A 26,998-nucleotide genomic window follows, 5' to 3' on the forward strand; every position below is an offset into this window, starting at 1 on the left:
TGGTTTAATATTCTTTTTTTTTTTTTTGGTTTCCCAAATGTCTTCCTCTTTTGAAGTTGAACTGATTTCTTTTATTTTCGGTTTTTGATCTGTTTATTCGAACTGACTTCCTTTAGTATTCAGTGGAGCTGATTATGTGACTTATATGGTCAAGTTGTGTTTTGTTTGTTTTTCTTTTGTGCTTTAATTCTCTTGATTGGTTGTGTTGATGATTCTATTTCATTCTCAAGTGACAAGTTACTGACCTGCCTTCTTTGTCGTGACAGGGCCTGAGCACCGGGGCAGAGAATTTCTTTTAGGTGGTGGTATCTTCCTCACAGTGTGCAGTGGTCACCTCCCAGAGTGTGAGTGTGCCCGTGTGTCTACACAGTGAAGTGCAGTGAGTCACCAGCAAGTGGTGTGGTCTGTCTTCCCTAGTTTTGGTAAGCTCCAGCCCAGGGGCCCTTTACTTTTAGAAGTGTCTTGTGTAGATCCAACAACCTTCTAGACTATTTTAAATGCTATTTTATCCAAGATTTGTCAAAGTTTCGTGACCAACTTCTCTGACTCTTAATTGGTGGTATCAATCAATCAATCATTTTTATTTATATAGCGCTTTTAACAACACAGGTTGCATCAAAGCACTGTACAGTATAATGACAGGGATGTATAATGACGAGAGTGACCAATTTCTTATTAAATACAGAGACGGTCTCTGTTGTCAATTCAACGATAGTCACTAGAAGTTAAGTGTCCCCAACTAAGCAAGCCAGAGGCGACAGCGGCAAGGAAACAAAACCCCATGCATACAGATTTGAGAAAAAAAAACCTTGGGAGAAACCAGACTCAGTTGGGGTCAGTTCTCCTCTGACCGGACGCCCAGCACTTAACTTCCAGTTCAATTTTAAACGCTGCTGTGTCAGGTAGTGTAAATGACTTAGTGTGTGTGTGTATGTGTGTGTGCATCAGGATCTGGTGATTGGTCCACGGAGCGCATCTAGGTGTTCTGGTCTCTGATGAACATAATCTCTGGGTGCTGATCCACCATCTAGTCTGGATACAAACTGTGAAAACAGATTGAGAAAGAGACAGGACTAATATTAGCGTAGATGCCATTCTTTTTACGATGTCACAAGTACATCGTATTGTAGGAGTAGTGTTCCCGGTTCCAGCAAATCTAAGTAATGCAGCCTAAAAATCCTTTAACGGATTTGAATAATAAAAGGTGTGTTGGTGTGTTATGTGTAGGCTAAGTTAAAAAGATGTGTCTTTAATCTAGATTTAAACTGGCAGAGTGTGTCTGCTTCCCGAACAGAGTTAGGGAGATTGTTCCAGAGTTTAGGTGCTAGATAGGAAAAGGATCTGCCTCCCGCAGTTGATTGTGATATTCTAGGTATTATCAAACAGACAGTTTGAAGAGTTTTGAGAACGCAGCGGACGTGCAGGACTATAATGTGATAAGAGCTCGCTCAAGTATTGAGGAGCTAAACCATTCAAGGCTTTATAGGTAATTAATAAGGTTTTAAAATCTATCCGATGTTTGATAGGGAGCCAGTGCAGTGTTGACAGAACCGGGCTAATGTGATCATACTTCCTAGTTCTAGTAAGGACTCTGGCTGCTGCGTTTTGGACTAGCTGAAGTTTGTTTATTAAGCGTGCAGAACAACCACCCAATAAAGCATTACAATAATCTAACCTTGAGGTCATAAACGCATGAATTAATATTTCTGCATTAGAGGTTGAAAGCATAGGTCGTAATTTAGATATATTTTTAAGATGGAAAAACACAGTTTTACAGATGCTAGAAACATGATTTTCGAAGGAAAGATTGCGGTCAAACAGCACACCTAGGTTCCTAACTGATGATGAAGAATTAACAGAGCAGCCATCAATTGATAGGCTGTGTTCTAGATTATTATATGTGGGGTTTTTAGGTCCAATTATTAGCACCTGTTTTTTCAGAATTTAACATTAAGAAGTTACTCATCATCCAGCTTTTTATATCGACTATGCATTCTGTTAGATTCTCAATTAGTTGTGTATCACCAGGCTGCGCTGAAATATAGAGCTGAGTATCATCAGCATAGCAATGAAAACTAACACCATGACTCCTGATAATATCTCCCAGAGGTAACATGTACAGGCTGAAAAGTAACGGTCCTAGCACTGAGCCTTGAGGAACTCCATATTTCACTTTTGATCGATATGATACCTCCTCATTTAATGCCACAAACTGATAGCGGTCAGATAGAAATGATTTAAACCATGCTAAGGCTCTTCCTCTAATGCCAACATAGTTTTCTAGTCTATCCTAAAGAATGTTGTGATCGATAGTATCGAATGCTGCGCTAAGATCTAATAGCACTAATAACGAGATAAAACCACAATCAGATGATAGAAGCAGGTCATTAGTAACTCTAATGAGAGCAGTCTCAGTACTATGGTACGGTCTAAAACCTGATTGGAAATCCTCACAGACACCATTTTTTTCTAAAAAGGAATACAGTTGTGAGGATACTACCTTTTCTAGAATCTTTGACAGAAAAGGGAGATTAGAGATTGGTCTGTAAGTCTTTGGGATCAAGATGTGGTTTCTTATTGAGAGGTTTAACTACAGCCAGTTTGAAGCTTGTGGGAACATGTCCTAATGACAATGATGAATTAATAATGTTCAAAATAGGATCTATGACTTCTGGAAGCAGATCTTTTAATAGTTTAGATGGAACAGGGTCTAACATACATGTTGCTGGTTTAGATGATTTAACAAGTTTGTACAAGTCTTCTCCTATAGTAGAGAAAGAGTGTAATTTTTCCTCAGGGGATCTAAAGCTCACTAACTGATGTGAAACTGTAGTTGACGGCTGCATAGTTACAATTTTATCTCTGATGGTATCAATCTTAGAAGTAAAGAAATTCATGAACTCATTGCAGCTATACTCTTGGGGAATATTAGCACCTGTTGATGCTTTATTTTTGTTAATTTAGCTACTGTACTGAATAAATACCGGGGTTGTGTTTGTTTTCTTCTAAAAAGGGATGAAAAATAATCAGATCTTGCTATTTTTAATGCTTTTCTGTATGACAGCATACTCTCCCGCCAGGCAATACGAAATACTTCTAATTTGGTTTTTCTCCACCTGCGCTCCATTTTCCGGGCTGCTCTCTTTAGGGTGCGTGTGTTGTCATTATACCATGGAGTCAGATTGTTTTCTTTTATCTTTTTTAAGTGCAAAGGAGCAACTGTATCTAAAGTGCTAGAAAAAATGGTCATCGTTACAAAAACATCAGTTCCAGCGGCGCAGATAGTAAAGTTTACAGTGATTGTGTTTTGACCGTTTCGCTTTCTAACAATTTTTTTTTATCCCTTTAAAATGTTAAATTACATCATAAAAACATATATTTACAATTTGCACTTGAATAATGCTGCTATATTCAGCTCCAGCTATAATAGTGCGTCCCAACTGGCTCATCTTGGTGATCAGCTGTCCCCTCGCTGCTTGCATCTACAAGTTCATCTGGGGTGATATTTACTGTTATAAAGTTTGCCACAACTGCGCGTTACGGTTTATTTAAAAAAAATGTCACGTCAACGCTTCACAGAAAACACATTACAGATCACATTACTTTTCCAGTGTTGTGTGAACACGTTTGACACCTACATGACCACTAAAAGTTCACTCAAATTTCATAACAATCGCTGACGCTGAATAATAACATTTAAATTACATTTTTTGGTGTAAATGGCGATCCTTAAACTTTGCCAAACGTATGTGTTTTAACGCCACTAGCTGGACTGGAGTGTACCAGAGAAAGATGGGCATTTTACTTAATCAAAACCAATGAGTCCCAATGTGCATACTACCCATCCTAAATGTTAGTAGTTTAATACTATTGGGGGCAGATAGTATGGATAGAATGCATACTGGGACGCAGGGAAATATGTTCTGAGATCAGAAAGGAAAATGATTGATTAATAGATACAAACATAGACTGAAAAAGATGAACGATGAGACTAGAAAGTGAAGCCAAAACATTTGATTGCATAATGCTTTCTCATTGGTTTTCATAAGTGTTAAGGTAGATGTGAATTACGCCAGTCTTTCATAGTATTTTGCAAGATCGCTAAGCATTAAAAAAACTATCTAAAGTGCCAAAAACAGATTTGAAGCAGTGGCTTATTTGGAGCATTGAAGATGATTGGTTTAATTATACTGTATGTCACATTCTGGAAAGGTTCATATCATCTGCATAAAGTGCTACGTAAACAGAATTCCTTATCAACCCAGAGCTGAACTGAGACATGCAATCATATCATGGTAAAAACAAATGTACAATATTAAAATATAATGACTTGATTTGAAAGATAATGTACATGTTAGCATTTCTGATATATTTATTTCAGAAGAAGTGAAAGATAAGTAAATAAGCAGACACTCACAGACAGAAAAAGATTTTAATGCTTATATTTTCTGATTTTCAAAACATCAAAAGAAGTCCCGATACAGATTCTTAAAATTATGGGAATGTTAAGCTTAATTTATTGCTTTGTCGTAGCTTTATTGAAACTAGCAATGCTAATTTGGATATTTAATCACAAAAGCCCAAAACATACAGTTAAAACCACCAGATATTCTATGATTATAATCTCTGACGCTGACTGAGCTTTACTGACAATTTTTGTGGTCAGTGTTTAGCAGCTCAGTTTGGCTGCAGCGCATCTCGAAGTGTATCCAGAATTTTCTGAAGCTCCTCTGTCATATCCTTTATTTTTGTCACAAACTTCATGGTCTCAGACTTCAGCTCTTCTGCCTGCTGAGCATCTGAAGGCAGCAGGTTCGTTGTCTCACTGTTGTTTGGCCCCTGGTCGGTCGACCCAGCGGTTTGGTTGCTTGGGGATTCTGATTCTCGTTGGTTCTCTCTTTGTGCGTAATCTTGGCGGATGTTGTGGATTTCCCTGGAGTCCAGAAAAACAAAGAAGACATCAACAGCTACAAAGAGTGCAGACAAGACTCCAGTAGCTGCTTCAGCCAAACGAACGGCTCTCGCAGCCTGAGCTGCGACCTTTCCTACATTTACAACTTCAATTAGACGGAGAATCTCCGGGATTCCTCCCAGTCCTCGCCCGAGTCGAGCTCCAGCGTTTGCACCGGGGCTTGCATTGGAAAATGAGTCATCACTTGTGGACCACTGCTGTAAAGTTTCCACGGCTGTCTGGATGTTTTGGATGCAGCAAACTGTGGAACTGAATTTTTCTTGGAACTCTTTTATGAGCGTTTTGATCTTTTGCCGATTGGTTTTCTGGTTAACCATGTTTGTTATATTGCTGGCGCCAGCTGTTACTCCTCCAGCCACTGCCGCACCGATTCCCACACCAGTTACTATCAGAGATGCTCCCAGAGTGAATGGAGAGAGAATAAGTCCAGCTATGGATGTGATTCCTCCAGCCAGTCCTAGGACACCTCCGGTGAGGCTGCCTACAGTTGTTTTGAAATGGACTTTTTCCAAATCGTCAGCCAGGGCTCTCAGTTCCTCTAGTGTCCTATAAAGGGACTTAATAGTTTGCATGTTCTGGAAAAAGAAAAATTTAATCAAATCAGATTTTTTGCAATTTGTATGAACAAGTCAATATTTTTATAAGGTAACTCACCTTTTCACGGAGATAGAGAATGATAAAAGGTCTGGTCAAGATCTCACTGGCAGATGGGCGATTTGCAGGATTGGTCTGAAGTATGTCTGTTACCAGTTGGCGAAGATCCTCAGAGAAAGTCTCAGGAAGAGCTTTATAAGAGGATGTGAGTACCTTTGTAACAGTCTCAACTGTGAATGTTGCAGGGAACTAAATGGGGACAAAAAATTAAGCTTACTCGGGTGTCAAAACCGATTCACTTCCGTCTACACTATCAGAGTTTACATTCCACCCAGCGCTAATGATAAGGAGGCTCTGAGCGAGCTGTACAGAGCTATTAGCGAGCTGCAGAATGCTCACCTCGATGGACTATTTATCATCACTTGAAATTTCAATCACGCAAATCTCAAAACAGTGTTCCCTAAATTGTTTATACAAACATTCCCGGCGCGTATCGTGCAGAGCCCCGCCCCCACCTCGGCTACTTAGACTACATCTCAGTTATGTTGATTCCAGTATACAGACCACTCATCAGAGGCTCTAAACCGGTTCTGAAACGGACTAAAACCTGGCCAGTAGGATTCAGGACTGTTTTGCATGTACTGACTGGGAAATATTTAGGGAGGCTGCAACCAACGTTGATTCCATTGACTTGGAGGAGTACACATCATCAGTGACTGGCTACATTGAGAAGTGCATTGATGATGTGACCACAGCTGACGTGAGTAAAACACTTTATAGAGTTAACCCACGGAAGTCTGCTGGACCAGACAACATTCCAGGCAGAGTACTAAAGGAGTGTGCAGAGCAGCTAGCTGATGTCTTCACTGATATCTTCAACATCTCTCTGAGCAGCTCTGTCATTCCGAGGTGCCTCAAAACAACAACGATTGTCCCGGTGTCTAAGAAGTCTGTGGTTTCCTGCCTCAATGACTATTGTTCCGTCACACAAATTGTGATGAAATGCTTTGAGAGGCTAGTCATGAGGCACATCAAGTCACAACTACCACCCTCACTTGACCCACAACAGTTTGCGTATCGTCCAAACCGCTCTACAGACGATGCTATCACAACAACCCCCCATCTTACCATCTCCAAAGGAAACTACGTCCGAATGCTGTTCATTGACTTCAGTTCAGCATTCAACACCATCATCCCTCAACAGTTTATAGAGAAGCTGAGCCTGCTGGGCCTGAACACCTCTCTCTGTAACTGAATCCTGGACTTTCTGACAGGCAGACCTCAGTCAGTCCGGATCGGGAACAGCATCTCCAGCACCACCACACTGAACACTGGAGCTCCTCAGGGCTGTGTGCTCAGTCCACTGCTGTTCACTTTGCTCACTCATGACTGTGCAGCGATGCACAGCTCCAATCACATCAAGTTCGCTGATGACACAACCGTGGTGGATCTCATCAGCAAGAACAACGAGTCAGCATACAGAGATGAGGTGCAGCAGCTAACATCTTGGTGTAGAGCCAACAATCTATCTCTGAACATTGACAAGACAAAGGAGATGATTGTTGACTTCAAGTGAGGAAACAGTGACCATTCTCCGCCATCTGAAAAGAGGTACCTGAGCATTCGGTCCCTCACAACCAGACTGCTGAATAGTTTCTGCCCACAAGCCATCAGACTCCTCAATAATCACACCTGAATGGTCTTCCTGTTCCATATGCATTTTTGCACTTCATATTTATTGTTGTTTGTATTTTGTGCACACTTTGCACTTTATGTGGCTAAGGATTGTTTTAGCTTAGTATGTGAGTTTTTGTGTTGTGCGTGACTTTATGTAGCACCAGGTCCAGGAGAAACGTTGTCTCATTTCACTATGTACTGCACAGCTATATATAGTTGAAATGACAATAAAAAGCCACTTGACTTGACTTGACTTGAAAAACAGGCTCAAACAAAAACATACAGGCTCTATTTCCAGTGCAACAGAACAACAACTCCAATATAGTAGGAATGATAGCATGCCATTCCCTATACATCTTTTGTGCTGATTTCAGTGTCCTTAAGTTATATTTGGCAGATTCCAGGATATATAGTAGGTCATCTATGTATTCTATGCATACAGAAAATTTGCATACTATGCACAGCATACATACAGGAAGTAGTATGATAGTATAGTATCTTGAACACATATCTAGTCTCAAGAGCAAAGGAAAGAACATTTCCTCTCCAGTATCCTTTTGGCTAACATTGAACTTCTTCAACATTTTTCTTTACAAATGAACTTGAACACCCACCCACTGCGATGACAGAGCTTAGAAGTGCCAAGACTGTTTTTGACATAACTCTCATATACACCTGGGAGAGCGAGTGAACACAGCCTAATTTTTAGCTTTTTAGTCAACTAACCCTTTGAGCAAACATTTGTAAAAAAATTTGTAAAAGATCAGGACATGTGCCATTTCAAGTTGTAACCTCATACATTCGCGAAAATTGCAGTTTTGTTTAAAATATGCACCAAAATATGCTATTTAAGTTTATGCATTATATTGAATTCACTGCAATATGTTAGAACATTCAGTCTGATGAAAGAAAAATCTCACCGCACTCTCCAGCATGCACAGCTCATAGATGACACACCCCAACATCCAGACTTCACTGTGAAAGTTATTAATGGCACAGTATAAATATACAGTTTGAACGTATACTCTATAGCTGTAGACAGCATTGCAGTTTCAAGGCATTTTATTACGTTTTTTCATCATAAGGTTGGCCGTTCAAAATCTCAGGTGCGATATATGAAGAAGGTGTATTTTCTGCTACTTGATCTTCAGTGGACCTGATCAAAATAAATAAATTAAAATTAAATACAGAATACAGGTCATAAAGCACAGGTGCATATGAGATTTTGTTATGCATTAAAGAGTTATTAAATTAAATGAACAAACAATACCGTTGATGGACCACTCCAAACTCTCCAAGACGGATGGTTCCAAATGTAGTGAAGAATATACTCTGTCATAAGAAAACGTTTTCTTAACAAAAATGATGTGTTTGTTTGGTTGAATTGAATTATTAAACTCAGATGATATGTATAGATGAGTTAAATCTGTACCTTGGGTTTCAGGTGTTTATGCAGAATCTGTTGATCATGCAGGTACTTTAGAGCCATGCAGATCTTCACAATCCAGCCCAGAATCTGTAATTCATATTTAAAAAACTTTAAAATGCTACACGCTTGTCTATATAAGGTCTAGCAGCTGAAAGCGCATACCAGAGCAAAAGAACTGTCACCAACATATGGGTTATGAATACTTTCAAAAGACACTGTATATTATGAGAAACATCATTGTTTTATTGCTATGCTGGTTGTTCTCTGACGTATATCTCAAGATTTTAAAAGGTCCTATAGATTTGGGGATTGCTTTATTTTGTGTTTGGGCAGTTTTGAGGCCCATTACGAACCAATATCCTGTTCTCACCCAACCAAAGGGGCAGTCCTAGCACGCTCAGCCCTGTCATACAATTAGTTTTTTTTTATATTGTGAACTGTCAACCCAATCAGCCGTGGCTAATGCACCCAATACTGGATAGTTAGTTTGTCCAGCCTTCCGGCCTCGTCCGTCACCTCTCATGAACCCGTCTTAGAGCATGTCTGTCCTGTTAATCCAATCACTGCCATAGAGACAACTCTGCTTTCTGTGTTCTCTCTAATGTGTACGAAACGTCTGTCTTCCCTGATCAATTCCATGAACCTTTTGGGAGTTATGAATCCTGTTAATCCTGTTTTCTCAAATGTGTTTTTAGAACCCTCTGCCTTGCCAAACCCAGTCAGTAATCCTGTAAGTGATCTTGAAGATTACGATCTTTGCCCGTGTTAAAAAGTTGAGACTTTTCAACAATCTACAATATACCTCATTCTCAGAAAACGTCATGATATCCGTCCTTTTCTTTTGGATTTTCTGAGCGAGATCTCCACCTTCACAGTGCTCCAGCACAAGATACAAACAGCCCGAAACTGAAAGCAGATTCATCACAGTTTTTAAAACCAGTAATATTAAATCATTAATTTAACACTGAATGCAACTTATGAATGAAAGTGAACAGAATTTATTTAGAATTTTCTCCACCTCTGATAAATTCCTTGTGCTGGACAATGTGTGGGTGATCGAGACGGGAGAGAAACATTGATTCCTCCTAAAAACAGACATTGAGTCGCATCTATTTATAGCTTTTTGTTTACAGTACATATTTTTAAAGCAGCTTTACAGCAATCAAGAGGGACGTTTTCAAGTACCAGTTACTTGATAAAGCTGCTACTTTAAATGAATAGTTCACCCAAAATGAAATTTATCTCATGATTTATTTACCCACTCTTAAGACACCCTAGAAGATTATGATTATTTCTTGTAAAAATACAATGTTATACAAAAAACAAAAACGACAATAACAAACAAAAAAACTAATATATATATTGTTTGATGGATGAATTGATTTTCTTGGACTTCAAATTTTTAATAGAACTAAGACTGTGTTTGTCTGAATGAAGAGAGTCGTATGTCTTGACGGTGACTTAAACATGGGCTAGTTTTCATTTTTGTGAGAATGTAGTTATTTCTCTTTCTCCTCATTTAAGTCTCATGAAACCTATCTTACCTGGTTATCGTTTAACTTTTTAATGACAAACTGTTCACCGCCTTCATTTTTCACCAGGACCTTATTCTCCTCTTCGCTCACTAGAGAGTAGCCGTGTTCTTTCAGAGCTGACAGCTTGTTGCCCATTGCTGGAAAATTCTGCAAAACAAAACGTTTAAGAGAGGAATATATTTGTGTTTATTTAAAGGATTTTGTTAAGCACGGTTCTCGTCTTTGATATGCGTGTGGTTTTTGTCCTGTTTGCCTGCCAGCCTGCAAATATATTGTTTATTTCGTTTCTGAGAAGTGTTTTCGTTGACCTTATGCTCGTTGCATGCTCTCATGCCGTATTTTCAAGTATTTTGAAGTTCTCCTTCAAAAGTATTGATACACTCCACCCTGTTAAACAAGTTTCAGAAGGATATCCATGTGAACTGCTCTTTTTGCTCTTCACACACACATCTTCTGGCACTGTTCTTACGTCAGAAAGTCGTCTGTGTGTTTATCAAACAAAAGCTACTCTTTAATTTGAATTAGCGTTTAAAAGAAAATAGTTTTGGGATATTTCAGTCAAGGTGATGTGAATAACGAAGCCTTTGTTATTAATCTACTTATCTTACTCAAGTTTCACATTCTCCTGTGTCACAGTGTTTTATAAAGATCTGGAAACATATTTTTATACTATTCAAAGAAACCCTAATAGAAAGGCGATCAGAACTGTCCGGTTGGGTTCTGTCTCTAAAATTTTGACTGTATATGTCTCTGATTGTTTTTGTTTCTTTCTTTATTCTTTTTTGATTCTTTTTTTAATGCCTATTGTTTTTTTTTCTGTATTTGTTGTTCAATGCATAAATAAAAAGCCAAAAACAACAACAACAACGACAATAAAACAAAGAAGAACAAGGTTAACACCAGGAGGATGAGGCTGTGATCGGAGCTGTGTGTTTGTTGTGTCTCGCGGGTTTTACAGTAACGGACATGACGTCTGCATCACAGGGTTGAAAGAACGGAACGATTTATGTTTACACAGCGTTTTTCGGTTGATTTTTGCAACCATAAAATGACGTAATAAAATAAAATAACCTAAAAAATAACCTATACAGAATGTTTCATTGTTTTAGGCTATTTTTATAACACTGTAAAACTATCTTTTTAAATAAAATGTTGCGGATGCTAATAGTACATTTTAAGGACCCACGGAAACAGCTTAATATCGCGAATATTTATTAAGAGACTGAACAGGAACAACTGGTTATCATCTCACACCCAATCCACTTCCCTTTGCCCTCTTATTGAACCCTTTCTTACACTACTAATATTCATGGCTCATACTCGCTGGGACAGAGGGATATGCTTGGAAACAATATTTCCATTGTTGCATTCGTTATGGCAGGCTTTAACATTAACTATTTACAAGCGTTTCAGTTCATGGTATAATAAAGTGAAGTATATAACGATATTGCACTGCAATGATTGTGTGCTTTGATGCTTTTAATAAACGCAGCACAGCTTTCAAATTCTGTCAGTTGTATCAAGAAATACAAATTATAAATGCGTTTTTCCTCTTTTATGCTAAAAGTACATTATAAGTTGATAGATAATGAAGTGCAGGAACACAAAAAACAGCTAAAACCAGCCTAGTGGGAATTTCTAATCTTACTATAATATAGCGTATTAAAACAGGGTTAAGAGAGCTAAAGCTCCCCCACAGGGATGTCGATTGGCTTTTTTATGACAGTTAATATCACATTCTCGATATTAAGCCGTTTCTGTGGGTGCTTGAAATCGACTCTTCCTTATTAGACGATAATCAGACGCAACAATAAGTAAATAATCGAATAAGCAAACGAATAATTATTCAAATAAACTTCCCGTGCTCCTAATCCAGTCTATCTGCATGCGCTACAGGCTACTCTCAGAATTGTATAACATCGTAATATTGTTCGTAATATTTCAACTTTTTCAGATTTTTTTTAAGCGGCATTAAAGCGCCGATATTTCTTACTTATAAAAAGGTGAACATCTGTGAGCAAAAACAAACATTACCTTTAGAGATGCTTCCTTCTTCTCTTAAGGCTCCCCGGTGTCTGTTTAAACCCCGTCAAGTTTCACTTTCTTTATTTGGGAGGGGCAGAAATGATCAGATGTTGTATAACATCGCATCTCTTCGAAAACAGTTGTATAAAATAATGAATAAAATGAACGCAGTTGTTAATGTTTTATTAAAAACACCTTATTTCTACAGGGTTTTACAAAAAATAGTTTGATTTATTGACAAAATGCATTCAGTTCCATAACTGAAAACACTGCTTTTGTCTGTCCAGCTAAACTAAACAGAGCAGTAGTTTTATTTTGAATGATTGTCCCTCAGCAAACATCTATAACTAACCGATGTAACTAAGAATATTCGTGAGAACAGACACCTCTGCTTTGAATCGACTTTCTTTGTGTTAGTGACAGTATTTCTTCATTAATGTCCTGGTGATTTCAAAGAGAGGTGAAGATCTCCCCAGAAAACAAACAAACAAAAACAAAAGATCTTTATCTTAAAATTCAGAGTTTCCTATTGAGTGCTTTAACTTTCACTTTCTCTGCTTCCTGTTTGTTCAGTTGTTTATTCTTCAACAGGTCTCTTGGTGGACACCAGTTTTCATTGAGACTCTGACAAACAAGAAAACAAGCTCTGGTAACCAAAATAAGATGAAATATTCTTTAGAATTTGGCACATCTAAAACAAAAACTTGAATGTTGTTCATGTGCCAACTAATCATTTTATTTCATAGGAATGATTAGGTAGCTGTCACGGTGTGGTTTAGCGTGAAGGAGCACTGGATGAGAATATAAGGTTAACGAGTTTAATCATACGCATATACAGAAGTACCTCGGGCAGGTAGACAGACAGGTAGATGATCTGTGGGATCCAGAGCCCAGCCCTGATGATCCAAGCTGGAGCTGATGGAGGGAGGAGCCGTGGAGGAACGGCCATCGACTCCATGAGGCCAAGCGACGGCGGAGGAGCAGGTGGTGAGGTGGTGAGACTGAGGTCATCCAGAGGTGAGGGCTCCCTCTGCTGGCTTGGTCTAACAGACATGATTTTGACATGGTGAAAATGGTGTTGTTTTACACTACCTTTAAGAAATTATATCTAAAGCATTCTATAGACCCTAAATAATCAACTAGAGTAAAAACACGTTTTTCGTGTATACTTTTAGCAAAAAGATTTACAGGTAAAAGGCTTTTATGAAGTGTATTACCAAATGAAACTTACGGAGTCCCTTTTGTGTAAAATTCTTGCTACACCAAGTCGGTCAAATCAAGTCACCTTTATTAATATAGCACTTTTAACAGAACAGGAGTAGCTTTACAGAAGTACAGCAGTGTGTCGGTGATGTAAACACTCACTTTTCAGTTAAAGGCTGTTTATTGAATTCAGGGCTTTTTTCCAGCATGAATTAACATGTGCTTCGTAAGGTTTGATTTATGTGCAAAACACTTTCCACACTGAGAGCAGATGAAAGACTTCATTAATTAATACAAAAGTTTCTGTGACGTAACTTTTAAAATTGCATCAAAATGATCCAAATTTGACAATTCTACTGTCTTCTGTTACATCGAAGGTTTTTTCACCTTTCGTTAGTAAGTTAATGAAAATGTAGTGTTTTTATTCATTTCAGGTTTGATGGAAGATAATGGGGAGAAAGAAAAATTGAGAGAATTTAAGGAAAATAAATCTCGTCAAAAGTGGAGAAAAACCCAAACAGAACGATTTAAAGAAAAGAAGGGCCAAGAAATATTTGACCTGCACTTAATGTGGGAAGAGTTTGATGAACAAACACCACATTGAGCTTCTCAGTTCAGACTGGAGAGAAAGCGTTCACTTGTGATCATTGCGGGAAGATTTTCTCACTATCCTCAACCTCAGATTGGAAATAATATTTCATGCGTGATGCCGGTGATGATGCTTCCTATGTCCGTTTTCGGGGAACCAGAGGTCAATTATTTCAGTCAATACCTCAGGCTTGACACCGAAATCTGTGTTCTGATTGGGTTCTAGTACATACCGGTTACTTTTCACGTTTCAATACCCGACCCTACCACACGAAGGGAAGTTCGTTCTTGTGCTGAGAGCGTTGTTTTGAATTTGTTAACCCTTGTGCACCCCTCATCTGAGAATCACACTTATGGTCTTTGTAGTACCTTTGTTGGAGACACTTTTTTGCTATGAATGGACTACAAAGCATTATTCGCCTTGGGTATTATTGGGAAACAAACATGCTGGAATGAGAGTGGAGAGGTGATCGCCGACTGCTGCTTGTTTAAGATGGTGATACTGTCCTCAGAACTCAAGATTGCTCAAGAAGGGTTAATATGTGTGTGTAGAAAATAATTAAAATTTCTATGTGTTTTACTTTGGCTAGGTGTAGGATACAATACTGATGATTGTATTTTTAATTACACTACATTTGGTTACACTTTATTTTGACAGTCCACTTTAGATATTCTACTTACCATAAGTAACTTTGTATCTACATGTCAACTAATCCTGGTTAAGTTGACGTACTTGTCAATATGTCAGTATGTTGTATGTCTATCCAAATAAACTGTTTGTATATACATGTCTGTATGTTGCGGCCTGACCTTTCATCACTTGCCATCTTTAACAAAATGTATTCTTTCTTCAAGAAACAGGACTATCGTCTGACAGAAGGTAAGCGCAAACAATGGCTACCTAAAAGCGTGTTTTGATCTGGCTGTCTTGTCATCAGAAAAGCCCAAAAAAGGAATAAAACCTGGCAGTGAACACGTTCCTAGATTTCATGAAGAGAACCGTATGGGCCGTCAATCCTCTAAAGGTGAAATATGTTCACTTTGTCACAGAAGTTAATCACATCATAATTGTAGAAACATTGTTCTCATATCTCTTCTAACATTTCCTCAGTTTTAGGCGCTGGACACACCTTCATTCCATCACTCGTGTCTTCAAAGTATTACCGTGATGCTACTTTCTTCCTGTAACTTTACAGTGTTTTTTTTCATGCCTTTTTTTGCACAATTGATTTCAGCATCTGACGTGTTGTTTTATGGGTCAAAATTAAACACGCCCTTGATGTAACCAATTTGGGCTTCACGTGGATGTGTACACCAGATAATTTCAATAACAGGCAACATGTTTACTGAGAAAAGTCAATATTACAGTACACAGAGAAATAATATGCACATTTGATTTCATACGGTACATTTATTTGTGTTGTAGTGTGTTGCACGTAAATGGAAAATAATGTGTCTTTTTATAAATTTCTTTCTTGAACACATATAGTGAACATAAAATTGCCACAAAATGACATAAATCACAGAGAAGAGAGGAAGAATACTATTGCTACAAGTTCCCATCAAGTTTTAGTCATCAGATGAAAACATGTCCATGCACTTTCTGTGTAAAAGTCCAGCAGCTAAGGCTTTATCCCGGCGTGAATCAACACGTGTTTCTTAAGGTTTGCTTTACGTGTGAAAGTGTTTCCACACTGAGAGCAGGAGAAAGGTTTTTCTGAAGAGTGAGTTACCGAATGATTCTCAAGGTGTACTTTCTCTCTAAAACTCTTCCCGCACTCAGAGCAGCTGAAAGGCTTTATCCCGGCGTGAATTAACATGTGATTCTTCAGGTTTTTGTTACACGTGAAGGCTTTTCCGCACTGAGAGCAGACGAAAGGCTTTCCCTCGCTATGAATTCTCATGTGTTTCACAAGGCTTCCTTTATATTTGAAAGTGTTTCCGCACTGAGAGCAGCTGAACGGCTTTAATTCAGTATGAATTAACACGTGATTCCTGAGGAGTCTTTTACAGATGAAACTCTTCCCGCACTCAGAGCAGGTGAAAGGCTTTATCCCGGCGTGAATTAACATGTGAGTCTTAAGATTTGTTTTACGTGTGAAAGTGTTTCCGCACCGGGAGCAGCTGAAGGGTTTTTTCCGAAGAGTGAGTTACCAGATGATTCTCAAGGTGTACTTTCTGTGTGAAACTCTTCCCACACTGAGAGCAGCCGAACGGTTTTATTCCATTATGAATTAACATGTGATTCTCAAGGCCTGCTTTACGTATGAAACTCTTCCCGCACTGAGAGCAGCTGAAAGGTTTTTCTGAAGAGTGAGTTACCAGATGATTATTAAGTTGTCCTTTCTGCGTGAAACTCTTCCCACACTGAGAGCAGCTGAAAGGCTTTATCCCAGCGTGAATTAACATGTGATCCTTAAGGCTTTTGTTACAGATGAAAGTGTTTCCGCACTGAGAGCAGCTGAAATACTTCTCCCCGGTATGAATCCTCATGTGTTTCCTAAGGTGTTCTTTCTGTTTGAAGGTTTTTCCACACTCTGAGCAGCTGAAAGGCCTTATTCCAGCATGAAACATCATGTGTTTCTCAAGGTTTGTTTTCCGTGTGAAAGACTTCTCGCACTGAGAGCAGCCGAAAGGTCTTTTGACTTCAATCTGAATGCTGCATCTCACTGATGTTTCTCCAGTGTCTTCATGATCTTTCTGGTCCTGATGTTCCTCCTCCACCTCATTCAGATCTTGACTCTCTTCTTTCACTTTCATCAGGCCTAAAACGAAATCATTGAAAAGATTCAAATCGATGAGATAATATAGATTCATAACTTTGTGTGTGCTGCAGTGCACATTTGTTTTATTTCTCTAATACACTCACTCAGGTTAAAAGATCCTCGTTTGGCAAGACATAAATACATCAAGTCAAGTGGCTTTTATTGTCATTTCAACTACATATAGCTGTGCAGTACATAGTGAAATGAGACACTGTTTCTCCTGGTGCTACATAAAGTCACGCACAACAGAAAAAAACTCACATACTGAGCTAAGGCAATGTCTTGGCCACATAAAAAGTGCAACGTGTGCAGACTAGTGCAAACAGCAAGGAAGTAGAGTGCAAACCCCAGTGTGCAAACAGTGCAAAGACATAATCAGTGCAAAAACACAAAATGCAAACAACAATAAATATGAAGTGCAAGTCCCCGTGAGTGTGACGTGAAAAGACCGGCTTGGAGCCGGCAGACTCCTGTGCTGTCAGGGTCATATCTAACAGTAAAAGTCTGTTTGCAAAGCTGCTGCAAATAAAACAATTAAATAATGCTCTTCTGAGACATTCACTTTGAACTTTAGAACATGCATTTAACCCTGCTTAAAAAATACACGATAAAAAAAGAAGCCCAATAGAAACCACCACAGAATTTGGTTTCCATTACAATACAACTAAGAACCATTAACTAAACAATTCTACGTATAACCTTAAAACCCATCACATTTTCGATTGTGTTTCGGGCAGAATTTGTACTTTTTAAAGGCAACTAAGATATTATTTCTACATAAAGGATCTGTGGACGAACCACAAATGGTCATTAGATGAATGAAAAACACCAACCCCCTGGTTCCCCATGTTTTATTCTCCATGCTTCTGGTTCCTCTGGTTTTAATCTCCATGTTTCTGATTCTTCGTGTTTTATTTTCCATGTTTCTGGTTCCTCGTATTTAATTTTCCAGGTTTCAGATTCCTCATGTTTTATTCTCCATGTTTCTGGTTCTTCGTGTTTAATTTTCCATGTTTCTGGTTCCTCGTGTTTTATTCTCCATGTTTCTGTTTCTCTCATGTTCTCTTCACTCTCCTCTTTAAAAAACATCATCTTCACAGCAGATCTCAGTTCATTGTACTCGTGACTAAGATTTAAAGCAAGCTGGAAACTATGGAGGAGTATGATAACGTTTATTGGAATGATTAAAACACTGTATTTCTCCGTTTACAAAATAAACATTGCTAACATTTAGTATAAAAGCAGCATCCCGACAACACAGCAGAGAGCGCGGTGAAACTAATCTTCTTATTCTGAGGTTTAATGGTGTTCTTCAAACAAACGCATGTGTTTTAGCGCCACCTGCAGGACTGGAGACTGAGGAGAAGCGAGGCGGGAAATAATACAGGAAAAGGGCGCCGAAGTTTGCAGTATCTATATCCAAAGACTCCAAGTAAGTATTCAGAAAAAGATAACCAGTTACTCATGTTAAAAAACAATAATAATTCGAAAAACATACCTAATTTTCCTAATGCTGCCTGTGATCCAAACTTGAGCAAACCAGTCCTATACTTGATTATCTATTTTTGATTATATAGCTTTCATTTCATTTGTTTCAAGATTTATCCATTGTTTTTTTTACTAAGTACTCCCTCTGGAGCAGCATTGATCCTAATAACTCCTCCTTTATGCTAACTGTAATGTGTATTAATAATGTTTCATTGTGTATTTTTATTTTGTGTAATTCAAATAAATATCAATTCAAATCAAACTTCATGTCTTGCTTTAAACCCATTAGGTATACCTCAAGACTGAATTGAATTTCTATGAACTGCTGGGGTTTTCTACTTTACTAGACTTTTCTAGTAATGTTGGCAAAAGGCCATATTGTAATTCACACCTCCACCATGTGTCTGCCAATGCAATATCAACCAAAAAACACACAAAAACATTAGAATTTCTGATGGTTTCTATCATTTTTAGCAGCATCTTTAGAATGCTGGTTCACGATGGTCTCTTCATTAAAAAAAATCATATGTTCATCATGTAATCATATTGGTTAAAATGCGCAGACAACAAGCCTGGTAGATATTAAATCAGCAGCTGATGATGTACCAGACATTTCTTGTTTATCAAACATAAAAAATAATATTTGCCATTTAATTATTATTATATTATTCGTCTGCATTCAAATACAGTACAACTTTATGATACTTTTACTTCTCAGACCGGTAACTTTACTTCTACTTTTGCAATTTTTAATTAAAGTAACAGTACTTTTATTTTCCAACCCTGCGCTCAGCGTATGTCCACAGGTCTGTGAAGATTCAGGGCTTCTACGTTGTTGATGCTGACCTACAAACGTATTAGGTTGTGCATCCATTCTTGAAAAGAGTAAAACAACTAATGAAAATAAAGAATTATTTTATCAGTTGATAAAAGGTATAAAAAGCTTTGCAATCCCTAGCATTAAACTGTATACATTGGGACACTGAAACCAAAAAAAAACACAGGAACAGAGCTTAAGTTAAATGTTTTATTAGCAACAAATCACACACTTCTACCCTCACAGAACACGATGGCCCGGTTTCATACACAGGGGTGAATCTAAAGTGGTTTAAAACACTGGCATGTTTCAAGATCAGTCACTGCAACCTTTTTTCAGCTGAATTATTTTAGTCTAAGACTAGGCTTAAAGTAATAGTAATAGTCTTAAAGTAATCTTCATTAGTTTACATTTCATTAGTTTACACTGGCTTCCTATAGATGCCCGCATCAAATTCAGATCCCTGATGCTGGCCTACAGGACAATCACAGGCTCCGCCTCCCTCATTTTACACTCACTAATTGAATCATATGTTCCCTCCAGGTGCCTACGCTCTGCAAACGAAAGGCGTCTTGCAGTGCCTTCACAAAAAGGTGCAAAATCACTCTTGCGCACCTTCACCTGGTCTGTTCCTCGCTGGTGGAACGATCTGCCCGTTGCCACTAGGGCAGCAGAGTCACTAGCAGTCTTCAAAAACCAACTCAAAACTCATCTTTTTCGCTTACACTTGACCCAACATCGATAGCACTCTCTTCTTCTCCTGCTCCTTCCTATCCTTTTGTTTAAAAAAAAAAAAAAAAAAAGCCTTGTGTCTGCGTTAGGTAAGACAAGACCCCACTCAAGAGCACTTATGCACTACTGCCCTTTTGTTCACATTAATTGCTTCTATTGTCTACCTCATTTGTACGTCGCTTTGGATAAAAGTGTCTGCTAAATGACTAAATGTAAATGTAAATGTAATAGTTCACCCAAAAAATGAAAATCACCCCATATTATACCCGAAGCCATCCTAGGTGTATATGGCTTTCTTCTTTCTTCTCCTTTGGTGAAGACGCAGCCATAGACCTGAAAGAGCTGAAGATCACTACTTACTGAGATGTTTGACCAGATAAAACAGCGAAACACTTCTGACATGCAGAGCTTCGAGACGGTTTCTCTCAAGTGTGAATCCTCTCATGTCTATTCAGGACCCCTGAATGACTGAATCTCTTGCTGCAGTGTGAACACTTATAAGGCTTCTCTCCGGTGTGGATCCTCTCGTGTGTTTTCAGATGCGTTGACTGACTGAATCTCTTGTCACAGTTTGAACACTCATAGGGTTTCTCTCCGGTGTGGATCCTCTCGTGTGTTTTCAGAGTTGCTGAATGACTGAATCTCTTCTCGCAGTGTGAACACTCGTAAGGTTTCTCTCCGGTGTGGGTCCTCTCATGCGTTCTCAGATGCGATTTAATCACTGAATCTCTTGTCACAGTGTAAACACTTGAAAGGGTTCTTGATGGTATGAATCCTCTGACGAACTTTTAAACAGTTTGCTGAAGAAAACGTCTTTCCGCACTCAAAGCACGCACTCACGTACTCTCCCTCACCGGTGTATATTTTCTGGTGGGTTTTCAAATTCAAATTCAAATTCAAATTCAAATTCAAATTCAAATTTTATTTGTCACATACACATACATACATGGTACGACATGCAGTGAAATGTTTTTATAACCGTCCAGCATCAAAATAGAAACAGAAAACAGAATTTAAATATATATAAATATAAAATATATGTATAAAAATGTATAAAAAGTGTGCAAAGTTTAAAAATAAAAAAAGTGTAAATAAGTGTAGAATATAAAAATATAAAGTGTAAATGTAAAGTGTCTCTGCGAATGTCCAGTGCAAAGTGGCTAGTGCAATTGTCCAAAGTAAGTGGTGAGTATCTGGGGAAAGAGGGTAAACATGGGAATCCCGGTGATTAGGTGCTGGGTGTTCTCTGGTTCAGACTCCAATGGCCTGCGGGAAGAAGCTCCTCCTCATTCTCTCTGTGTTTGCCTTCAGGAACGAAAGCGCTTTCCTGAACGCATCAGAGAAAAGAGTCCATTGTTGGGATGGCTGAGGTCTTCCACGATCTTCCTGGCCCTGGTACAGCACCGCTTGTTGTAGATGTGCTGCAGCACAGGGAGCTCAGCTGACCGCACCACCTTCTGAAGGGCTCGCCTGTCCTGCATGGTGCTGTTTCCAAACCAGGAGGTGATGTTTCCTGTCAGGACACTCTCGATGGTGCAGGTGTAAAAGTTCCTGAGCACCTGAGATGGGAGTCTGAAGTCCCTTAAGCGCCTCAGATGGTATAGACGCTGCCGGGCCTTCTTCACCAGGGTGTTGATGTGACAGGACCAAGACAGGTCCTGCATGATGTGAACACCCAGGTACCGGAAACTGTCCACTCTCTCCACTGGGGTCCCGTCGATCATGATGGGATGGTAAGAGCGCACCTGCTTCGTGCTGAAGTCCACTATTAACTCCTTTGTTTTGCTGACGTTCAGGAGCAGATTGTTCTCCTGACACCATCTCTCCAGGTTGTTGATCTCCTGAAGGTAGGCCATCTCATCGTTGTTGGAGATCAGGCCCACCACGACAGTGTCGTCAGCAAATTTAATGATGGTGGTGGAGTTTGTAGTGGCCACACAGTCATGTGTGTACAGCGAGTACAGCAGGGGGCTCAGAACACAACCCTGAGGGGCTCCAGTGCTGAGAGTGAGGGAGGATGAGGTGTGTTTTCCCATCCGTACGTTTCCCATCCCATCCGTTTTCGAGCTGCAAAGAAGTGAAAAACTCTTTCCACACAGGCAACATGAATTCGGCGTGTCCCTTGAGTGAATCTTCAGGTGCCGCTTCAGGGCCGAAGCACTTGAGAACGTTTTGCTGCATTGATCGCATGAGTACAGCTTCTCTCCAATGTGAGTGTTCGTGTGTTTCTTAAGGTTCGAGGAGTACGTGAAAGTCATCCCGCACTGATCACAAGCGAACGGTTTCTCTCCGGTATGAACTCTCATGTGAAGCTCGAGACTTGTTTTGCGAGTGAAACTCTTTCCGCACTGAGTGCAGGTGAAAGATTTATCGCCTCTTCTTTTCCTTACACTTTTCTGTTTGGGTTTTTTTCCACTATTAACATGACATTTCTCCTCAAATTCACTCAGTTCTTCATTAACTTCAAACAAGTCTGAAAAAGTAAAAACGAACATGAAACATGATATAACTGTGGACTTATACGTCCCAAAAACTATATATGAATAAGGTGCATTGATCTTCAGAATTATTCGTTTTCAGTCAACACAAATGGGAAAAAATGATAGGAAAATCTATTTTTAAAAATGCAATCCCACATTATTAGTACTTGTTAAATATTAAAATTTATAGTTATAATCACAAGCAACGTTTCGGTCCGATTCACAGACACTACAAGATTCAGAGAAAATAAAAAGTAAAATAAGCTATGGTAGGTCTAATACGTGTAAATCTAATAATGCTAAATCGAACAACAATAAAATATGATTTTATAAATTCATTAATCATTACCGTTTTATTAATCAGGCACCGATGGAGTGTAAACTTAATTTAAAGCTGCTTCCTTTTTAAAGTTTTAATAATCTCACTATAACGCTACATTTCATTACAATAACATTACAAACACTACAATATATAAAAATATCTAACTCTGATTAATTGCTTTATTTACATTTCTTGAATACAATTTTAAAAAGTTTTTATCCTTAAAAAAAGTATAAAACAAAGTTTAATAAACAAAACAAAACAAAAAACGGTTTTTAAAGTAACGGTTAGCTAGCTTACGGACGTCACAGTTACCATGGACGCGTCCGACATTTCTCTGTTTTTCGTCCGTTATACCAAAAAAAGTTATTAAGCAACATAATCCACAGTCTATTTTAGGTACATTTGTTCATATGTATACCTCTGTGATCATCCCTCCTTAATGAGCTGAAATGTATGCTAGCAAATATTAATTAGGTTATAACAGATCCATTTAATGATACTGAGCACGGAACATCTTTCATTCAGATTTCGCTATTTATCCAGTTTTTTTAAATGAATAATCTGAGTGTATTTTACCGTTCGTGTCCTTTTGTCACAGTTTCTGTATGGACAGTTCAACGATGGGGGTAATAATAACAACGTCGAAAATCGGCATAAGGTAACATTTACATCATTTTGTTAGCTGTTACCATGTCAGAACTTCTCCAGAACCCCAAACCCCTCAGACCCGCTTCGTGTGTACCACAAATATGAATGAAGAATAAACACCAACCTTGTTCCTCGTGTTTTATTCTACAGGTTTCTGGTTCTTCTTGTTTTATTCTCCATGTTTCTGGTTCTTCTTGTTTTATTCTCCATGTTTCTGGTTCAATCATGTTCTCTTTACTCTCTTCTTTAACAAACACCATCTTCACAGCAGTTCAGATGATTCTCCTCCAGATATTCCTGCTTGATTCAACACTTAGTCACAACTATGAGGATGATATTACCTATTTAAGGGCATGATTCAAAAACTGTATTTCTGTTTACAGAAACTAAATTTCTATCCGTTTACATGAAGCCGGAATCACAACACAGAGAAGGGTGAAACTAATCTTCTTCTGAGGTTTAAGGGTGTTTGGCAAACTTACGCGAGTGTTTTAGCCCCACCCGCTGGACTGGAGACTGAAGAGGAGCGAGGAGGAAAATAATAGGGTGGAAATTACTTACATAGTGCTCTGTATTGTTTTGCTTTTTCTTTATTTACAAAGACGTTGGTATATGAGGGCACGACCCCAGTTCAAAAACACTTATAATTTTAACATTGTGAGGTGTTCCTTGAAGATACCGTGACCATGGGCTGTGGTGTTTCCAGCGATCATCATGGCTCTACTGAGCGTCTGTCCTGATAAGTACAGTTTGAGGTTTGTAGAGCGTCCTGAGTTTATTTGAAGACTGCTTTAAATCTGTTTCAGTTTCATCCAGTCTACCAAGTCTCTTTCTACAAAGTATACTCAAAGTATTCAGTTTATTTAACTGTTTATTTTTCTAAGATAATAGTGTGTGATGAGTGCAATCAGGGGTGGGTGTGTGTGTGTGTGTGTGTGTGTGTGTGTGTGTGTGTGTGTGTGTGTGTGTGTGTGTGTGTGTGTGTGTCATCAATTCAGCAGTTGATGGGAATTTAAATCTGGAGTGAAATACAACAGTCAATGTGATGAGTGAATGGAGGTCCATGGACTGAGATCATGACACAGAGTAAAAAATAAATAAATAAAACTGGCTCTTTTTTTCAAGCACTGGACTTTTGTTGAATTCTAAGTATATTCATATCATCACACACACTATTATTTTCACCACTATTAAAGTAAAGGTCTATTAAAGTACCCAGAAAACGTCATGGTTAACAGGAAGAGACCCAAATGCAGAGTGAGTGAGTCAGACATTTATTAAAAGCACATGTTCCGGGGTCAAGAATCTTAAGACAAACTCAGACAGGGGATAGAACTATGCCTCCAGAGGTATCGTATTTTTGCAGTATCGTATTTGCTTATTTATGTATTGAAAGTTTTCATAGATTCAGTAACACAGTACTGTTGCAGCTACTACTACTCTCCATCAGTCCACTCACACAGAGAGTGAACTCAAACACGTTTATTAATCAACTGATTCTCAGAAAAACCGACAGATCCAGTAATGAAAAGATTTATCTTGACATGCTAGAAAATGTATTTCACCATACATACATGTTTGAATTTTTTTATTATTGACAAATAAAACACATTACAAACACAAAACAGTCGAGCAGGTGAAACACCAAATTATTATTGCTGTCATATAAACTCATCTTATTCTCATAATTAGTGCAAAATGACACTTAATTAACCGCTCAGAACAAGAGTTGTTCAGAAAACTTAGTGCCCATCAGAATGATATGAATTTGGAAATCCCAAGTTTTTCTATCCATGTTCAGCTAATCATCATACTTTCTGTTGGTTTTTCAAAACGGCATTGCATGAAAGGGATTCAGATATAGACTTTATCACATTACTATTTCTGGATTACTAGAGGCCCTAAAGCAGCACCAGAAACGATCCTGGAGGCCTGGAGTTCAGCAGAGTTCAGCTTCAACCCTAATCAAACACACCTGAAGCAGCTCAACAAGATCTTACTAGGTAGACTTTAACCTTCCAGGCAGGTAATTTGAGGTACAATGAAACTAAACTCTGCAGGACACCAGCCCTCCAGGACAGAGTTTGATGACCCCAAACTAAAGACACACTGTGATGACAAATATTGAATTGAAGAAAGTAAAACTCTGCAGAGCCTGAATTAATAATAAAGACAAATGCATACAGTTACAAAAATATGACAAACTGAGTAGAATAACCAAAAACCACAAGCTTGGTTACTACTAGAACATGTAAAAAACACTGAAAACATTTATAATGGCACTGAACAAAACAATTAGCAATCAATTATATAATATGTGTTTTATGTATATGTATATGTATTTGTATTATTTGTGCTGACTGCAGTTTTCCTGAACTCCTCCGATGGAAGTGTAAGTCACTTTATCATCACAGTGAACCTGAATCAACAGCACAGTCACTGTTTTAATATAATTATCACAGCATGATGTCTGAGCTGAAGAACATCTAGGTTATGTACGTAACCCACATTCCCTGATGGAGGAAACAGATAGGTTATGTCGTAATGACAGACTGGAGTCTTGCTTGGAGCCCTTATTAGCTCTGATAAGAGAAAGTGCCAAGGAAATTTGGCAAGTAGTTAACTAATCCTGAGCCCCTCCCCATCACATGGGTATAAATAGGTTACAGGTGTAACCAATCATCAGATTGCTGAGGAGCTGAAACCATGTCTCAGCTCTCAGCGATGGTTTGAGGTTGTGACAAGGGAACGTCTTTGTTCCTTCCATCAGGGAAAGAGGGTTACATACGTAAACAAGCCGTTCCTTGTCTGTCAGTCACTACGAGTTATGTCATGATGAAAAATAGATAGATAGATGAAAAAACTCGATCGATTGCTCCTGTCTGCTGAGGCTCGATTGCTCCTGTCTGCTGAGAGGTTGGTTTGTTTGTAGCTGCGTGTAGCTTCGCTTTTCAATTTATCACCTCTTCTCTAACGATCAAATATAATTTAACTGTGTACATATCGTTGATACTATTAAATTAATCTAACTAATTAGACTGCTGTTAGTTCGTTCGCTTTAATCTAAAACTCGGCGATGAGTTAGTACTCGTTAGCCGATTCACTTTCGCTCCCACCCGCGTTTTGCGCGATTGTGGGCTTTTTTTCCCCGCTCCTGTTCATTTGTTCCTCGCGCTCGTTCGCTCCATTTTCACAAGCTCATCAAAACAAGAGTGGTAAGTGAATCCTTCACGGTGAGTAAATGGCTTCTCCTGCATCGTCACTTGCACTGTCTGTCACATGTATAGCTTGTCCTTCTCTGTTAGCGATCAGGGATTCACGTGTGATAAATGCAGGGAAATAGCTAGGCTGACAGAGAAGGTTTTAGAATTAGAGACACGTATCCAAACTTTAATTGAGGACAGTAAGAATGCGAGGGCTGTAGATACTGCTTTGGATGCGACTAGTACAGTGAATCATGTACATTGTTCGGTTCCAGCTTCAGAGCCGTGCAGCAGGGCAATTGGGTGACCGTGAGGCGGGCTAGTCGCGGGTCAAAACACCGCTCATCCGTTCCGATCAGAACATCAAACAGGTTCTCCCCACTCAGTGACGCACCCACTGAGAAACCTGATCAAAGTGCCCTAGTAATTGGCGATTCTATTGTATGCGGAACGTGAAAATAGAGACACCAGCCACCATAGTCCAATGCTTACCGAGAGCCAGAGCGTCTGACATCTT

General features: G+C 38.8%; 3 protein-coding genes and 1 long non-coding RNA gene across 7 annotated transcripts; 1 reads left to right on the forward strand and 3 right to left on the reverse strand.

Annotated features, from left to right (window-relative positions):
• Positions 1–76: 76 nt before the first annotated feature.
• On the forward strand, positions 77–15,312 carry LOC122330733. Of its 3 annotated transcripts, none has more exons than XR_006248077.1 (4): positions 77–422; positions 12,824–13,249; positions 13,870–15,048; positions 15,135–15,312. It is a non-coding gene; the product is annotated as an uncharacterized LOC122330733 (long non-coding RNA). The 3 variants fall into 3 exon arrangements; XR_006248078.1 differs by having other exon boundaries at positions 12,824–12,881; positions 12,979–15,048; XR_006248076.1 differs by having other exon boundaries at positions 12,824–15,048.
• On the reverse strand, positions 4,055–12,300 carry LOC122329958 (serine/threonine-protein kinase PLK4-like). 2 transcript variants are annotated; one of them, XM_043226684.1, is made up of 10 exons: positions 12,242–12,300; positions 10,217–10,354; positions 9,691–9,757; positions 9,475–9,578; positions 8,676–8,759; positions 8,514–8,575; positions 8,313–8,399; positions 8,164–8,218; positions 5,627–5,815; positions 4,137–5,547 (listed from the first exon to the last, which is right to left on the reverse strand). In XM_043226684.1, the coding sequence occupies exons 2-10, from the start codon at positions 10,340–10,342 to the stop codon at positions 4,678–4,680; spliced, it is 1,644 nt and encodes a 547-aa protein (XP_043082619.1). In that variant the 5' UTR covers positions 10,343–10,354; positions 12,242–12,300; the 3' UTR covers positions 4,137–4,677. The 2 variants fall into 2 exon arrangements, with proteins under 2 accessions (XP_043082629.1, XP_043082619.1); XM_043226694.1 differs by lacking the exon at positions 12,242–12,300 and having other exon boundaries at positions 4,055–5,547; positions 10,217–12,230.
• An 802-nt stretch (positions 15,313–16,114) lies between the features above and the next one.
• LOC122332344 (gastrula zinc finger protein XlCGF8.2DB-like) lies at positions 16,115–18,065 on the reverse strand. The gene is made up of 2 exons (XM_043229665.1): positions 17,622–18,065; positions 16,115–16,788 (listed from the first exon to the last, which is right to left on the reverse strand). Exons 1-2 carry the CDS (start codon positions 17,878–17,880, stop codon positions 16,115–16,117), a joined length of 933 nt encoding a protein of 310 aa, XP_043085600.1. The 5' UTR covers positions 17,881–18,065.
• A 2,185-nt stretch (positions 18,066–20,250) lies between these two features.
• On the reverse strand, positions 20,251–23,718 carry LOC122332393 (zinc finger protein 135-like). The gene is made up of 3 exons (XM_043229697.1): positions 23,403–23,718; positions 21,746–22,298; positions 20,251–20,554 (listed from the first exon to the last, which is right to left on the reverse strand). The coding sequence occupies exons 1-3, from the start codon at positions 23,536–23,538 to the stop codon at positions 20,251–20,253; spliced, it is 993 nt and encodes a 330-aa protein (XP_043085632.1). The 5' UTR covers positions 23,539–23,718.
• Between the last annotated feature and the right edge of the window lie 3,280 nt (positions 23,719–26,998).

Source organism: Puntigrus tetrazona, chromosome 3 (genome assembly GCF_018831695.1).
Source record: "Puntigrus tetrazona isolate hp1 chromosome 3, ASM1883169v1, whole genome shotgun sequence".
In the NCBI taxonomy this organism is placed as follows: Eukaryota; Metazoa; Chordata; class Actinopteri; order Cypriniformes; family Cyprinidae; genus Puntigrus; species Puntigrus tetrazona.

Excerpts from the sequence above, each read along its gene's own strand:
- LOC122332393 (XM_043229697.1), bottom strand. The coding sequence starts at position 23,538 with ATGGTGTTTGTTAAAGAAGAGAGTAAAGAGAACATGATTGAACCAGAA. Across the intron at positions 22,299-23,402 it reads AATAAAACACGAGGAACAAG|ACTTGTTTGAAGTTAATGAA; the intron begins GTTGGTGTTTAT and ends TTACTTTTTCAG. Across the intron at positions 20,555-21,745 it reads TGTGTGGCCACTACAAACTC|AGATTCAGTGATTAAATCGC; the intron begins CACCACCATCAT and ends CACTGTGACAAG.
- LOC122329958 (XM_043226694.1), bottom strand. The coding sequence starts at position 10,342 with ATGGGCAACAAGCTGTCAGCTCTGAAAGAACACGGCTACTCTCTAGTG. Across the intron at positions 8,576-8,675 it reads ATAAACACCTGAAACCCAAG|AGTATATTCTTCACTACATT; the intron begins GTACAGATTTAA and ends TTCTTATGACAG. Across the intron at positions 5,816-8,163 it reads TGTGCATGCTGGAGAGTGCG|TTCCCTGCAACATTCACAGT; the intron begins GTGAGATTTTTC and ends GTCCCCATTTAG.
- LOC122332344 (XM_043229665.1), bottom strand. The coding sequence starts at position 17,880 with ATGATGTTTTTTAAAGAGGAGAGTGAAGAGAACATGAGAGAAACAGAA. Across the intron at positions 16,789-17,621 it reads AAAACATGGGGAACCAGGGG|GCCTGATGAAAGTGAAAGAA; the intron begins GTTGGTGTTTTT and ends ATTTCGTTTTAG.